Below are 17,749 nucleotides of genomic sequence, written 5' to 3'. Positions count from 1 at the left end.
CCAAAATGCGTGAAACTGTTGAGGCCAATACTGCCGAAATTACAGCACTAAAGAAGTCTGTGTCTGAATACGAGAAAAAGGCACGAGAGTTGGAAGTGAAACTATCTGCCGCAACTGACGAACTAGAACAGTACCAAAGGCGAAATAGTCTACGACTGTTTGGAGTAGTAGAAAATAAAGAAGAAGACACGGACAACCTGCTTATACAGGTTGCGCGTGAAAAATTAGGCGTAGAAGTGACCAAGGCAGACATTGACAGGAGCCATCGGGTGGGACGAAAACTACCAGGTGCCACCAAACCTCGTCCAATAATAATTAAATTTATCTCGTACCGAAAAAGGGCAGAGATCTTTACCCAGAAGAAGAAGTTAGCAAGGACAGGGCTTACAATAAGGGAAGATCTGACACACGAACGGCTAAAGATTTTAAACAGTGCCATATCCCATTTCGGTCTTCAGAATGTGTGGACTCAGGATGGCAGAGTAATCATTAAGACAGCAGCTGGAAAGAAGACAGTCACAAACATGACAGAACTGAATAGTATTAAGTGAAGCTACTCGAGCCAAAAGTGCAAACTTAACACCATTTACAAATTGTAACAGCCCTATACTCAGATATAGTCTTGTAATTTTATTAATTTTTTAATTATACCCATATTTGTACCTTCAACTAATTGTTTTTGTAACTGTATTAACTTTTCACTATTTTTTTGTGTCTGTAGCTCTAACCATTACTTAATTTTAGTTACTGCTAATACTTTTTTCATTTTCTCAGTTTATTCTCTTCCGTTCTGAATTAGTTCTATTGCAATTATCAGTTTCTCCTTTAGTTCATTAATCACCCATCCCTTCGGTTTAAATTGTTCATAACAAAAATCACTATCAGTATCACTTTAGCACATTTCAATCTAATTGTAGCTTCCTACGATAATCACTACCAGCATCACTTTAGTAAATTTCAATTTAATTCTAGCTTCCTACGATAATCTATTAATTATTAAGCTTACTTCTCTCTGCTGGCAGCATCGGCCTCTTAAATCACTCCCTTTTCCCTTATTTCCACCCTAAGCTGTTTCAAATACGCTAATTACATTTCTCCTCGTACGACAGAGGATACACAGTGACACACAGCCGTCACTATTTTGGTCATATTCTCCTTGCACCGAATACCACTAATCCATTTTCTATACTCCCGCAACCTCAGGAAATCTCTAGCAGTCGCCTTTCTTTCGGCACTCGCGGTGTCACACACAGGGCGCGCAAAATCTCGGACACCCCTGTGTTATGTCACTTGGCGGAAGCAGCGGCCAGTGCCCCTCGCGGCAGGTAGTGCCTAACAAAGGGACAAACCAGTCTGCCACCCTAGTTCAGGCTGCCCAGCGGAACGCGTCAGAGCTTTTAGCAGCTCACTGCAACATCCAGTCTTTACCTGCACATTACGAAGAACTTAGCCTCCTCTTCAACCAACTAAACTACCACGTAATCCTCTTATCCGAAACGTGGTTGAAACGACACATATCCTCTGCATCTATTCATCTCCCAGGGTACACATTTCTTAGGGCAGACAGATCAAAAAAGCGAGGTGGCGGCGTCGGCGCGTATATACGAACAGATCTCAAAGCGAAAGTCTTATGTACGTCAAATCCTGCTGAAGAAAAAGAGGCTGAATTCATGTTCATTGAAATAAATATACAAAGTCGGAAATTCTTGACTGGCGTCGTGTACAAGCCGCCAAAAATAAGCTCAATGAGTTCCTTCCAGTCGGAATTACATTCACTTCAGTGTCAATACGAACATGTCATCGTAATGGGTGACTTGAACATAGACCTGCTAAGAGACACTCCCTCCGCAATAAACCTAAGAAGACTGTTTAGTTGCAATAGCATGAACATTCTTCCATTACAACCTACACACCATACGGCGCACAGTCATACTCTTATAGACGTAATCGCAACGAAACAGACTGACAAAGTAAGAGATGTTGGTCAAACATCGGCCCCTGGCCTCTCAGCACATGATGTAATATTCCTGGCCTACTCTGTGCAGCCCCCAAGGATCAAATCGCGTTACATAACTTGTAGGAACATGAAACGTATTGACCTTGACGCTCTAACAGCCGATTGCTCAGAAATCTCATGGCATCAAATAATCAGAAAACCCACAATCGACGGCAAAATTAATGAACTTGGTGATAAACTCACTGCCCTCTATGACAGACATGCACCTGTGCGCACAATCCGTGTAAGAAAATCTCCTGCTCCATGGCTGACAGCTGAATTACGTCAAATGATGACTAATAGGGATGCTGCCCACAGGCGTTTCAAGGCAGATCCGAAACCCGAGCGTTTCGAAGAATATAGAAAGCTACGGAACAGAGTGAAACAATGCATTCGCAATGCTAAAATCAGGCACGCTCGCTCCCTTGTATGCAGCGATCTGACGCCCACGACTCTATGGAAGAATCTCCGTAGCTTGGGGGTCGGAAAGGCAAAATCGGAAACCACTTTTCATGTGTCAGCTAACGAATTAAATGAATTCTTCTCTGCACCTCTGAATACCAGCACAGCTGATAATTACCGTCCACAAGAATCCCTAAACAGGATAACTAACAACGATACCTTCCATCTAAAACATGTAACAACAAATACGGCAAGAAAAGCAATAATGAGAATCTCTTCTGATGCAATAGGCAACGACAGTATCGGTATAACCATGATTAAGAATGTTGCCGATATCTTAGTGCCTGTCTTAACTGACATATTTAATTTTTCCCTCGTGAACGGAATATATCCCACTGCATGGAAAAGAAGCCTAATTCGACCCATCCCTAAGATCGAAAACCCGCAACTGCCTAGTGATTACCGACCAATTAGCATACTGCCTGCTGTTTCCAAAGCACTTGAATATATTGTTCATGACCAAATCACTGAACACTTGCATGAATTCAGCCTATATGACAAATTTCAATCCGGTTTCCGTAAACATCACAGCACAAACACTGCTCTAATTAAAGTAACTGATGACCTGAAATATGCCATCGACAATCGAAAGGCAACAATATTGACGCTACTGGACTTCAGCAAAGCTTTTGACACTGTTAACTTTGACATAATGCTCAGAAAAATGCAACAGCTTAATTTCTGTGAAAGTGCAATGAGATGGTTTGAAAGCTACTTAAAAGACAGACAGCAATGTGTTGTCTGCGTAAATGAAAAATCTTCCTGGAAACATGTTTCCTCGGGAGTGCCACAAGGATCAGTCTTAGGACCACTTTTGTTTTCTTTATATGTCAACGATATTTCATCGGTTCTGTCCTCCTGTAAATATCATTTCTATGCCGACGACCTCCAGCTCTACCTAAGCGTCAGACCTGAAGATGTAAACACTGCAATCGCTCAGATGAATGATGATCTGTCTTCAGTAGTGACATGGGCGAAAAACCTGGGGCTTAAACTAAATGCAAAAAAGATGCAAGTAATCTTAATAGCCCATCAGAAATTAATAAGTTCAGATTTCCGCGAACGGCTACCTCCTATTCTGCTCGACGGTACTCCAATACCATATCAGAAAACAGTGAAGAACTTGGGTGTAACTTTGGATGAGCATCTCAACTGGGCGGAGAATACAGTCGCAGTGTGCCGAAAGACGTCTGCTTGTCTCTATGCTCTCAAAAAGTTTCGGAACATATTTCCACAGGACTTGAAACGCCAGCTCGTGCAAGCACTCGTTCTACCGAACCTCCACTATTGTGATGTGATTCAACAAGGCATGAGCAGTGAAAACAAAAGACGGCTAGAGCTAACCATGAATGCCTGTGTGCGTTACACCTGCAACATTCGCCGATACGATCATGTTAGTGCTTCATACTCCCAGCTAAGGTGGCTGCGGCCGGACAAATTGCGCGACTACCACACTCTATGTCTACTCCACCAACTCCTCGAGGCGCAAACACCCCAGTACCTTGCTTCAGAGATTAAAAACCTGTCATGTCATCATAATCGAAACACGAGGTCACTCTTATTTGGTATCCTAACTGTGCCCACTCACAAAACAAAAACTTTTGCAAACTCCTTCTCAGTTGCCGCTGTCCGCCTCTGGAACAAACTGCCCCTTACCTTGCGCAAAATTCAATCTCCTGCTGCTTTTAAGAAGAAGTTGAAGCATTTCCTACTATCATCCTCATAAAGTTCTCCACAAAATTAATGTACAAGGACAATCCCCTCATCTGTCAAATAGCAAAGCTAGCGTCTCCTATGTTGCTCCTGAGATGCCTTCCACTTCATCCATCTCTATTAGCCACGCAATATTCTTTTCCTTTATATTTCCTTAATTATGTTTCATCATGTCTCTCTATTCTTCTCCTCCCTTCACCATGAGTCTCCCTCATACTCCCTGCTGCCAGCACTCCTATCTCAAATCTGTCTGTTCAATAATGTCTAATTATAACAGTACTTGTGATCTAAGAATATAAACTCTATATGTATGTAATTTTCCAGGTGTACCTTTCAAATTGTTTATTTCACTTTTTGTACTAGATGTAGTTTAACATGCCTACTAAAACATATGAATGTAAAATAAGTAGAATGCCTGGTTAGATGTAAGAGAGGGCCTGATGGCCCTAATCTTGCCAGATTAAATAAATCAATAAATAAATAAATAAATAAATAAATTATTATATTCTTCTTGAAGTCTGAGGATATTTCGCCTGTCTCATACATCTTGCTCACCAGATGGTAGAGTTTTGTCAGGACTGGATATCCCAAGGCCGTCAGTAGTTCTAATGGAATGTTGTCTACTCCCGGGGCCTTGTTTCGACGCAGGTCTTTTAGTGCTCTGTCAAACTCTTCATGTAGTATATCTCCCATTTCATCTTCATCTACATCCTCTTCCATTTCCATAATATTGTCCTCAAGTACATCGCCCTTGTATAGACCCTCCTTATACTCCTTCCACCTTCTTGCTTTCCCATCTTTGCTTACAACTAGGTTTCCATCTGAGCTCTTGATATTCATACAAGTGGTTATCTTTTCTCCAAAGGTCTCTTTAATTTACCTGTAGGCTGTATCTATCTTACCCCTAGTGAGATAAGCCTCTACATCCTTACATTTGTCCCTGCTTAGCCATTTTGCACTTCCTGTCAATCTCATTTTTGAGACGTTTGTATTCCTTTTTCCTGCTTCATTTACTGCATTTTTATATTTTCTCCTTTCAGCAATTAAATTCAATATTTCTTCTGTTACCCAAGGTTTTCTGCTGGCCCTCGTCAAACGTCAGTTTTCTTTTTCCTGACGTCCTCTTGAGTTGTCCCCGCCCGGAGATCCGAATGGGGGCCTATTTTACCTCTGAAATATTTTACCTAAGAGGACACCATTATCATTTACCCATACAGCAAAGCTGCATGCCCTCGGGAAAAATTACGGTTGTAGTTTCCCCTTGTTTTCAGCCGTTTTGGTTAGTGTTACAAGGCCAGATCAGTCAATCATCCAGACTGTTGCCCCTGCAACTACTGAAAAGGCTGCTGCACGTCTTCAGGAACCACACATTTGTCTGGCCTATCAACAGATACCCCTCCGTTGTGTTTGCACCTACGGTATGGCCATCTATATCGCTGAGGCATGCAAGCCTCCCCACCAATGGCAAGGTCCATGGTTCATGGGGGGTTGAACTTATTATTGACAAGAAACTAGACTTCGGGAACAGAAAACATTCTGCAACCTGTATTTTAGTCTTCTCTTCAGTGTCGACCATATGTAGCATTTGCTCCTTTTGTTTTAGTGCCAGAGCATTAGGACATTTCTGTTTTAGCGGCATTTTACAAATGAAAGAGTGAAAGGGGGGGGGGGGGGGGGCAAAAAAAAATTTACTGTTCACAAACCAACAGAGACTGTTGCGTATCACATGCTGTTTGTGATGTGTTGACCAACCTCTCTCTTCCCTCTGCCCTTGTGTCTTATGCTCTGGGCTCTGGAAGTGACATGTGGGCAGCGAGCATACAATCGGTCTATTGTTGCAAAATTACAGTGCAGTACATTATTGAGAAAAAAATATGTGAAATACATAATTGAAAATAACATAGTGCACAGTACTTTACATTTGCATACTTGTTCAGTTTAGACAAAGAATAAGATACAGAATATGTAATGTGGGAACTGCGTGCAGTATGAATTATTGGGAATTTGGTTAACTAGTAGAGTTTTTGATGTATTTCTGCAGGAACCAAACGGCTAGTACTGGTTAAACGAATTTTTATTTTATACGATTTCAAAATAACGACTGTCTGCTGTAGTGAGTTCTGCTATGAACCTACTGTTGAATTACTCAAGCCCAGATCTGATTATCCAGTATACTAGAAATCATTTAGGTAAAAAATAATTGTCTTCCTAGACTGGCGACGTAAATATACTACGAAAGTGCTTGGTTGAATATAAATAATTTGAGGAATAAAGATAACAACACACTGAATATGTGAGTAAGTGGAATCACAGTTAAACAATTCAGGCTCTTGTAAGTCAGTTGCCCAAATTAAATTCAGGTCCCCATTTAATTTCTGATGGTTGTGAAACTGGAGGCTTGGTGACACCACATAACACCCCAGCAGGCTACATATTTTGGAGACTAGCAAGCCTACAGGATCTTCCAAAGGAGTTGAATCAATTCAGGGTGCAACTAATATAATAAGAGTGGAATACCGTAAAGTGCTGGTGTAACAAACAACTGCAAGCTCCTATCCTCCTTGCGCTAGAGAATGAGAGCACCAGCAGGGATAGGCTGGCCTCCTCCCATTGTTGTGATGCCATTGCCTGAGAGTACCGTATTTACTCGAATCTAAGCCGCACTTGAATCTAAGCCGCACCTGAAAAATGAGACTCGAAATGAAGGAAAAAAAATTTCCCGAATCTAAGCTGCACCTGAAATTTGAGACTCGAAATTCAAGGGGAGAGAAAAGTTTTAGGCCGCACCTCCAAATCGAAACAAAGTTGGTCAATTGTAATATGAGACACAATTTAGGTCGAATGAATGACGATACAGCTACTGTAGTTTGGTTCGAGTTGTAAGCTTAGCAGTTAAGCTTTACCAGGTAGCCATTGCTGTGCGTCAGGTGCTCCGTCCGTATTTATACGGGTACCCTTCCTTTTTCGCGTACTTCGTCTGGTTTGAATTGATTGCTTATTTTTCTTTGATCTGATAAGTGCCGTTCTCTTTGTTATAGGTGTTTACGTCACTCTAAGCTGAAAATGCATTACTGTACTGTGTCATGCATTGTTTGTCGCATTCTGATAATGAGTGTTTACGACCTGTTGCCGCTCGCGGCATGGCTTGCTTTTCTGCATGCTACCGCCGCTTAAAAAAGAGAGAGAGAGAGAGGAATTGTCTCATTAGCGAAACAATGGCATGAGACTACTATTTGTTGTTATTTACATTGCTGCTTTCTTTGATTATGATCAACAAGAACCAAGTAATAGACAGTGTATGATAGAAGATGTTCTGAACGAGAGTTTAGCAAAAATTTTTCTCCGTTTGAAAATCTTTGCAGACTCCTCTTTAGTACATTATATTCTTCACTGAAATTAGAGTCATCTTAGATTTAAAAATCTAGTCAATTGCCGTGCTTCATTTCTGACTGTATCACTATTAGGCATAAGAATAATATAAATATAAACATGATATGATATGTACATTCTTCCGCATTTGCTGTTGTCTCACTCTAGTTTCGTAGTTTATTAGGCAGGCAGGAGTTAAATGAGTTAGCAGCAAACACGAAAGAATACATGGCAAAATGTTTATATTCGTATTAGTTTTATGGTGAAGAGAATACTGCATGCGATTCACAATTCATAAAAGTTCCTATAAGGGACCATCTCTTCTCACCGGTAGGAAAAAATTCAGAATGTAGAGTTGGCCATATTGACAAACATCCCAAACAGTCTTGCCAGTCGGATTTTCGTAGTACATTGAAATGCTGATACATTCGAAGATGGACAATACGGAATTTGTATTTACTTCGTTGGGTAATGTATGAAAATGCAGTGGTCGAAACTCAAGGTGGAGAAAAAAGCTCGTCTTCCACCCTTTTTTTGTTTTATTTTATTTACAGACGCCAGTATTTATCTTTGTGGCTGCAAAGCATACCTGTGTAGCGCTACATATATTCGACGGCAGAAGTTAGTTGTGGCGGTACCTACCAACTTTTTTCAGAACTTCCGCTTATTTTGCACTCAATTCTAAGCCGCAGGTGGTTTTTTGGATTACAAAAATCAGAAAAAAAGTGCGGCTTAGATTCGAGTAAATATGGTACTGAGTTAAGCTGTAAACGGGCTAATTCCATTTGTTGCTTTGCTAGTTCATCAGATTTCTACTTCTGTTGATGATATTCCTCCTGTTGGTCTGTGCGGTACCAATGTTGTTCGGCTTATTTTTTTATCTTGCTGCTCCTCTCATTGTTGGTATTTTTCTTATAGGCCTATTTGAAATTCAACAATTCAGATTGCATGATTGCAAATGAATTTGCTCATTGACTGATTACCACTTTTCTGGCTTTCTCAGCTGAGCATAATTAAATTCCAAACATATATGACAAGAAATATTGCGCGCATGTACAGCGACTAACATCTGTAGAGGCCATCACTTGCACAGCAGTTACAATTTCAGTAAGCATTCAATCACAGTTCAAGTCATCAGTAAACATGTGAACTGATTATCGACACAGACATTGATGCCGCATTGAAAGTAGCAATGAAGTGATTTGCCACGTTAGAGTTCCTGCACATTGTCGATGACTTTGGTGCCACCAGTGGTATAGGTACACCTTCAGAATCAGGAATGTTTATTGCTTGTAGCATGCTCTCAGAGACTGAAATGTTCAGCCAGGATACTAAAGTATTAACTTTCTATCTTTTACAATGTTATTCCATAATTTCTCATATATGACTATAAAGAAATCTCTGTTTTTTCTTCATTAATCTAGTTCGTCTCATCCGTGGTTCAAATTTGCACCTCATTCCACAGTGATTAGAAATTGTCCTATACCTTTGATCCAAATACACCCTGTGCCTTCAGTCGCATACAGAGTACTACAGAATTCTTTACAGTACAATACTTACTCTTTCACCAACTTAATTACAGTGACAATATTTAGCTTTATTTTTACTTCTTTTGTTAGATTATTTTATTCAGATGTGTACTTATCAGGCAGCAGTTTGACTTAAGAGATGTGTGGATGGCTATTATGTGGCATGAAAGTAAAAAGCTGTGAGTTCTTTCTGTATATGCAGGGCCTCTGAAGTTACCTCCCCAAGTGCTGTACTCATAAGAAGGGAAACAGGGCTTGTAATTCAGTAGAAGTAATACCAACTACATATCAAGGTTTCTTGCACATTAAATATAAAGTTATTACAAAACCTCTTATAAGTATTTTGTCAGTCACATAGAGTCTCTCTTATAACTAACTGGCTTGTTGTTCTGTTTCCTTACTCTTGTTGCCCTCTACCCACTCCAGGTACAATTGCACGGTGGGGCTGTTAAGCATAGAGAGAGGCACAGTGTGTGCCCTCAGTGTGGCATAAAAGGGCTCGAAGATGCCACTGCCTCACCAATAAGCTACTACCTTATTCCATTTGCACATGCTGCTGAAACACACACGACTGTAGTCTCAGGCAACTGAAACCACACTGTGAGCAGCAGCACCAGTGACTGGGTGGGGGTAAGGAGGAGGCTGGGACGGGGAGGGGGAGGGACTGTATTGTGGGGATGGTGGACAGTGAAGTGCAGCAGGTTAAACGGAGGGCAGGGGAAAGGTGGGCGGGGGGGGGAGTAGTAGGAAGGGAGAGAAATAAATAAAAAGACTGGGTGTGGTGGTGGAATGACGGCTGTGTAGTGCTGGAATGGGAGCAGGGAGGGGCTGGGTGGATGAGGACAGTGACCAATGAAGGTTCAGGCCAGGAGGGTTACAGGGGTTACGAGAACGTAGGATATATTGCAGGGAAAGTTCCCACCTCCGCAATTCAGAAAAGCTGGTGTTGGTGGGAAGGATCCATATGGCACAGGCTGTAAAGCAGTCATTGAAATGAAGAATATCATGTTTGGCAGCATGTTCAGCTACAGGGTTTTCCACTTGTTTCTCGGACACAGTTTATCGCTTGTTGGTTGTCATGCCTACATACAACGCAGCACATTGGTTGCAGCTTAGCTTGTAGACTACATGACAGGTTTCACAGGTAACCCTGCCTTTGGTGGGATAGGTGATGTTAGTGACCGGACTGGAATAGGTATGGGTTGGAGGATGTATGGGACAGGTCTTCCATCTAGGTCTATTACAGGAGTATGAGCCATGAAGTAAGGGATTGGGATCAGGGGTTATGTAAGGATGGACGAGTATATTGCTGTGGGAGGGGTAGGAAGGATCGTGGGCAGGACATTTCTCATTTCGGGGCACAACGAGAGGTAATCGAAACCCTGGCAGAGAATGTAATTCAGTTGTTCGAGTCCTGGGTGGTACTGAATTATGAGGGGAATGCTCCTCTGTAGTCAGATGGTGGGACATGGGGAGGTGGTGGGAGACTGGAAAGATAAGGCATGGGAGATTTGTTTTTGTACTAGGTCAAGAGGATAATCACAGTCAGTGAAGGCTTCAGTGAGACCCTTGGTATATTTTGAGAGGGACTGCTCATCACTGCAGATGTGATGACCATAGGTGGTTTGACTGTAAGGAAGGGATTTCTTGGTGTGGAATGGGTGGCAGCTGTCTAAGTGGAGGTATTGCTGGTGGTTAGCAAGTTTGATATGGACGGAGGTACTGATGTAGCCATCTTCAAGGTGGAGACCAACGTCTAGGAAGGTGGCTTTCAGGGATGAGTAGGACCAGGTGAAGCAAATGGGGGAGAAATTATTGAGGTTCTGGAGGAATGTGGATAGGATGTCCTCAACTTCAATCCAGATAGCAAAGATGTCATCATTGAATATAAACCAGGTGAGGAGTTTAGGATTCTGAGTTTTTAGGAAGGATTCCTCTAGATGGCACATGAATAGATTGGTATAGGATGGTGCCATGTGGGTGCCAGTACCCTGGATCTACATCTACATCCATACTCCGCAAGCCACCTGACGGTGTGTGGCGGAGGGTACCTTGAGTACCTCTATCGGTTCTCCCCTCTATTCCAGTCTCATATTTTTCGTGGAAAGAAGGATTGTCGGTATGCTTGTGTGTGGGCTCTAATCTCTCTGATTTTATCCTCATGGTCTCTTCGCGAGATATACGTAGGAGGGAGCAATATACTGCTTGACTCTTCGGTGAAGGTATATTCTCGAAACTTCAACAAAAGCCCGTACCGAGCTACTGAGCGTCTCTCCTGCAGAGTCTTCCACTGGAGTTTATCTATCATCTCCGTAGCACTTTCGCGATTACTAAATGATCCTGTAACGAAGCGCGCTGCTCTCCATTGGATCTTCTCTATATCTTCTATCAACCATATCTGGTACGGATCCCACACTGCTGAGCAGTATTCAAGCAGTGGGCGAACAAGCGCACTGTAGCCTACTTCCTTTGTTTTCGAATTGCATTTCCTTAGGATTCTTCCAATGAATCTCAGTCTGGCATCTGCTTTACCAACGATCAACTTTATATGATCATTCCATTTTAAATCACTCCTAATGCATACTCCCAGATAATTTATGGAATTAACTGCTTCCAGTTGCTGACCTGCTATATTGTAGCTAAATGATAAGGGATCTTTCTTTCTATGTATTCGCAGCACATTACACTTGTCCATATTGAGATTCAGTTGCCATTCCCTGCACCATGCGTCAATTCACTGCAGATCCTCCTGCATTTCAGTACGATTTTCCAATGTTACAACCTCTCGATATATCACAGCATCATCCGCAAAAAGCCTCAGTGAACTTCCGATGTCATCCACAAGGTCATTTATGTATATTGTGAATAGCAACGGTCCTACAACACTCCCCTGCGGCACACCTGAAGTCACTCTTACTTCGGAAGACTTCTCTCCATTGAAAATGACATGCTGCATTCTGTTATCTAGGAACTCTTCAATCAAATCACATAATTGGTCCGATAGTCCATATGCTCTTACTTTGTTCATTAAACGACTGTGGGGAACTGTATCGAACGCCTTGCGGAAGTCAAGAAACACGGCATCTACCTGTGAACCCGTGTCTATGGCCCTCTGAGTCTCGTGGACGAATAGTGCGAGCTGGGTTTCACACGACCGTCTTTTTCTAAACCCATGCTGATTCCTACAGAGTAGATTTCTAGACTTCAGAAAAGTCATTATACTCGAACATAATACGTGTTCCAAAATTCTACAACTGATCGACGTTAGAGATATAGGTCTATAGTTCTGCACATCTGTTTGACGTCCCTTCTTGAAAACAGGGATGACCTGTGCCCTTTTCCAATCCTTTGGAATGCTACGCTCTTCTAGAGACCTACGGTACTCCGCTGCAAGAAGGGGGGCAAGTTTGTAAGTAATACCTTCAAAGGAAAGTAATTGTGGGTGAGGACATAGTTGATAATGGTGACTAGGAAGGTGGTTGTTGATTTGAAATCTTCCAGGCATTGGGAAAGGTAGTGTTCAATAGCACAGAGGCCATGGGCATTAGGAATGTTAGTGTACAGGGAGGTGGCATCAATAGTGAAGAGCAGGGCACCGTGTGGTAAAGGGACAGGAACTGTGGAGAGTCGGTGGAGGAAATGGTTGGTATATTTTATATAGGAGGGTAGGTTCCAGGTAATAGGTTGAAGGTGGTGGTCTTCGAGAGCAGAGATTCTATCAGTGGTGCCACCATATCCAGCCACAATGGGGTGTCCTGGGTGGTCAGGTTTATGGACTTTAGGAAGTATGTAAAAGGTACGAGTGTGGGGAGTGGTAGGAATGAGTAGAGAGATGGGCTCCGGGGTGAGGTTCTGGGATGAGCCTAAGGATTTGAGTAGTGACTGGAGATCCTGCTGGATTACTGGAATGGGGTCACTGTGGCAATGTTTGTAGGTGGAAGTATCTGACGGCTGGCTTGTCCTTCTGCCAGGTAATCCTTGTGGTTCCGAACAACAGTGGTGGAGCCTTTGTCCACATGTAGGATTATAAGTTCAGGATCAGTTTTAGATGGTGGACTGCACTTATTACTGTTAATGTAAGGTTGGTCTGCGTGTTGAGGGATTTGGGGAATGATGGTGAAGCAAGGTTTGAGGTTAAGAAAGTCTGGAAAGTTAACAGGTGGTTGTTTGTAGGCAGAGGGGATGGATCACGGTTGGATGGAAGAGTGAACTGAGTTAGGCAAGGCTCAATATTGGTCTTTCATTGAGTCTGATTGGGTGGCAAAACAGTGTTTCCACAGTAGAGACCTGGGGAAGGAGAGAAGGTCTTCAACAAGCCCTGCAAGATTGAATTTGGGAGTGGGGCAAAAGATGAGGCCTTTGGAAAGGACTGATATTTCTGTGGGGCTAAGACTTCTAGAGGAAAGGTTCATTACTGTGTTGTGGGTCTGTTTCGGTACTGGATTCTGTGTGATGGTGAGAGGGAGTTTTGGAGGGTGGGGTAATTGTAGTATGCCTGCAAGACAGGGTTTGTCAGCCATGAGGGGGCATGGGGGAGGTTTGGAAGTTGTTTTGGGGGTGATGGACAGTGATACTCCAAGATGGGAGCAGGATGGAGAGCTTTTTGATGTGGTGTTGTGCATGTTGCTCAAGTTCCAGCAGGGCAAAAGTTTCAATGTGTGTTACAGGTTCCAGTAATTTGGGACCATGACCGACTATATCCTCACCCACAATGACTTCTCCTTTGAAGGCATAACTTACAAACAGATCCAGGGTACAGCTATTGGCGCCCACATGGCACCATCCTATGCCAACCTATTCATGGGCCATCTAGAGGAATCCTTCCTAAAAACCCAGAATCCTAAACCCCTCACCTGGTTTAGATTCAATGATGACATCTTTGCTATCTGGATCGAAGGTGAGGACACCCTATCCACATTCCTCCAGAACCTCAATAATTTCTCCCCCATTTACTTCACCTGGTCCTACTCATCCCTACAAGCCACCTTCCTAGATGTTGACCTTCACCTTGAAGATGGCTACATCAGTACCTCCGTCCATATCAAACTTGCTAACCACCAGCAATACCTCCACTTCGACAGCTGCCACCCATTCCATACCAAGAAGTCCCTTCCTTACAGTCAAACCACCTATGGTCATCACATCTGCAGTGATGAGCAGTCCCTCTCAAAATATACCAAGGGTCTCACTGAAGCCTTCACTGACTGTAATTATCCTCCTGACCTTGTACAAAAACAAATCTCCCATGCCTTATCTTTCCCGTCTCCCACCACCTCCCCATGTCCCACCATCTGGTTACAGAGGAACATTTCCCTCGTAATTCAGTACCACCCAGGACTCGAACAACTGAATTACATTCTCTGCCCGAGTTTAGATTATCTCTCGTCGTGCCCCGAAATGAGAAATGTCCTGCCCACGATCCTTTCCACCCCTCCCACAGCAATATACTCATCCATCCTTACATAGCCCCTGCTCCAATCCCTTACCTCATGGCTCATACCCCTGTAGTAGACCCAGATGGAAAACCTGTCCCATACATCCTCCCACTGCCACCTACTCCATTGTGGTCACTAATATCACCTATCCCGTGAAAGGCAGGGCCACCTGTGAAACCAGTCATGTGGTGTACAAGCTTAGCTGCAACCAATGTGCTGCATTCTATGTAGGCGTGACAACCAACAAACTGTCTGTCCACGTGAATGGTCACCGACAAACTGTGGCCAAGAAACAAGTGGACCACCCTGTTGCTGAAAATGCTGCCAAACATGATATCCTTCATTTCAATAACTGCTTCACATCCTGTGTCATATGGATCCTTCCCACCATCAGTTCTTCTGAACTGCACAGGTGGGAACTTTCCCTGTAATAAATCCTATGTTCCCAAAACCCCCCTGGCCTCAACCTTGTTATTCACTGTCCTCACTCATCCCGCTCCTTCCCTGTTCCCATTCCAGCACTACAGTAATTGCATGTTGCATCGTATCTGACTGTCTGTTAAACAGCAAAAAAAAAATTATGTGTGAAAGCTGCTGGCACAAAGAGAGGAAAAGAAAAGTTCAGTTGTGAGACAGTTAGAGATTTTTACTTAATATTTGAGTTATGATCAGTTTAATATTGAAAATATTTAGTCTGCAACAGCTAGCTCTGTGCCATGCTGTTGCAAACTACACGCATTCATAGCTGCAGCCGTGAAGTATAGTTACAAATTGTTGTTGCAAGGATCCATTACCGTATTTATGAAACATGAAAATCCTTTATGCCAAAGAATTTGTACTTGCCTATTTCTTACAGATTTATGTATGTACTTAATGCAGTCTTTGGACTGCATATTTTCCATCTCATATTCAGTCGAGCATAACTGTGGTCCTATATTCCATGATATTTATAGTGTTCTCCCCACACATCCTCCCCGTGTGTAGTAGTCTTAATACTATCCACAGACAGTACAAAAGATCACCACTTTTCTCAGTTGTGAGCTATTGAAATAACTCTTATGGACAAGATTTTATGTTGAAAAAGCTGAGATTTACATTTATGAGATTCTTCTGAACTGTTTATTAAGTTAGCCTCATTTATTCACTTCCCCTGATATTGACACTGCTTTTAGTATTTTGACATATTTCATACTACCTTACAATATGTGCTACACTGGTAAAACACCTTCAGACTTCAAGCAGAATATGATAATATTAACATCAACAGCATTTTAGTGAGTCATAGTTGGAAAATGATAACAGGAATTATCTACAAAAAGATAGCATGGCTTGTAGAAGCCATCCTGGATAAAATAAGTTTAGATTTTAGAGATATATATATAAGAAGATGAGACACTCTGCTGATCATATGATTTATTTTAAAAAATATGTTGAAGAAAGCCACATTACAGTATTTTAGATTTAGAAAAAGTTTTAATGAATATTGACTGGAATACACTGTTTGGAATTGTGAAGTTATCCGGTTTATATATATATATATATATATATATATATATATATATATATATATATATGGAAAAAATATATCTAAAAAGAAAGATGATGAGACTTACCAAACAAAAGCGCTGGCAGGTCGATAGACACACAAACAAACACAAATATACACACAAAATTCAAGCTTTCGCAACAAACTGTTGCCTCATCAGGAAAGAGGGAAGGAGAGGGAAAGACGAAAGGATGTGGGTTTTAAGGGAGAGGGTAAGGAGTCATTCCAATCCCGGGAGCGGAAAGACTTACCCGCTAAGGTAAGTCTTTCCGCTCCCGGGATTGGAATGACTCCTTACCCTCTCCCTTAAAACCCACATCCTTTCGTCTTTCCCTCTCCTTCCCTCTTTCCTGATGAGGCAACAGTTTGTTGCGAAAGCTTGAATTTTGTGTGTATATTTGTGTTTGTTTGTGTGTCTATCGACCTGCCAGCGCTTTTGTTTGGTAAGTCTCATCATCTTTCTTTTTATATATATATATATATATATATATATATATATATATATATATATATATATATATAAAGACTGACATAAAAAATTATCTACAACTTGTGCAGAAACCAGAATACATTCCATCAAACCAGTCTTCTGATTGATAACAACAACAACAACAATAATCAATGCAATTTTCTCTATGTTGATCTACGAGAGATAAATTATGATGTATTTATGAAATTAAATTTGATTTCAATTGTTTCAGGCAATATCGTGCCCAATCCCTGGTTGAAGTGAAGCCATCGGTTCAGCAGTTGACAAAGGTGATCAACATATTACTTTTTTACTGCTTGCAATACCGTATTTACTCGAATCTAAGCCGCACTTTTTTTCCGGTTTTTGTAATCCAAAAAACCTCCTGCGGCTTAGAATCGAGTACAAAGCAAGCGGGAGTTCTGGAAAAATGTTGGTGGGTGCCACCACAACTAACTTCTGCCGTCGAATATATGTAGCGCCACACAGGCATGCTTTGTAGGCACAAAGATAAAAATCTCTGCGTCAGTAAATAAATTAAAAAAAAAAAGTGGAAGACGAGCCTTTTTCCTCCGCCCAGAGTTTCGACCACTGCATTTTGGTACATTATCCAATGAAGTAAATACAAATTCTGTATTGTTGATCTTCGAATGTAGCAGCATTTCAATGTACTACGAAAATCCGACTGGCAAGACTGTTAGGGATGTTTGTCAATATGGCCAACTCTACGTTCTGAATTTTTTTCCTACCTGTGAGAAGAGATGGTTGCTAATAGGAGCTTTTATGAATTGTGAATCACATGTAGTATTCTCTTCGCCATAAGATTAATACGAATATAAACATTTTGCCATGTATTGTTTCGTGTTTGCTACTATCTCATTTAAATCCTGTCTGCCTAATAAACTACGAAACTAGAGTGAGACAACAGCAAACACGGAAGAATATACATATCATGTCATGTTTATATTCGTATTATTCTTATGTCTGATAGTGATACAGTCAGAAATGAAGCACGGCAAGTGACTAGATTTTTAAATCTAAGATGACTCTAATTTCTGTGCAGAATGTAATGAACTAAAGAGGCACCTGCAAAGATTTTCAGACGGAGAAAAATTTTCGCTAAAATTTCGTTCAGAACATCATCTATCATACGCAGTCTATTATTTGGTTCTTGTTGATCATTATCAAAGAAAGCAGTAGTGTAAGTAACAACAAATGTTTCGCTAATGA

At 41.7% G+C, this 17,749-nt stretch overlaps 1 protein-coding gene across 2 annotated transcripts in view; it reads left to right on the top strand.

The window, feature by feature from the left end:
* LOC126202971 (E3 ubiquitin-protein ligase FANCL) overlaps positions 1–17,749 on the top strand; it is a 211,985-nt gene that overhangs the window by 81,501 nt on the left and 112,735 nt on the right. For both annotated transcript variants that reach the window (XR_007540208.1, XM_049937113.1), the window contains exon 9: positions 16,752–16,809. Coding sequence is in view for 1 of the 2 variants with exons in the window: in XM_049937113.1 (XP_049793070.1) it covers positions 16,752–16,778 (27 nt within the window). In the remaining variant the exon portion in view is untranslated. The remainder of the gene's footprint in view (positions 1–16,751; positions 16,810–17,749) is intronic.

This window comes from Schistocerca nitens, chromosome 9, assembly GCF_023898315.1.
Source record: "Schistocerca nitens isolate TAMUIC-IGC-003100 chromosome 9, iqSchNite1.1, whole genome shotgun sequence".
NCBI lineage: Eukaryota > Metazoa > Arthropoda > Insecta > Orthoptera > Acrididae > Schistocerca > Schistocerca nitens.
The sequence above is the reverse complement of the archived record's forward strand: the minus strand, read 5'-3'. Positions and strand labels throughout refer to the sequence as shown.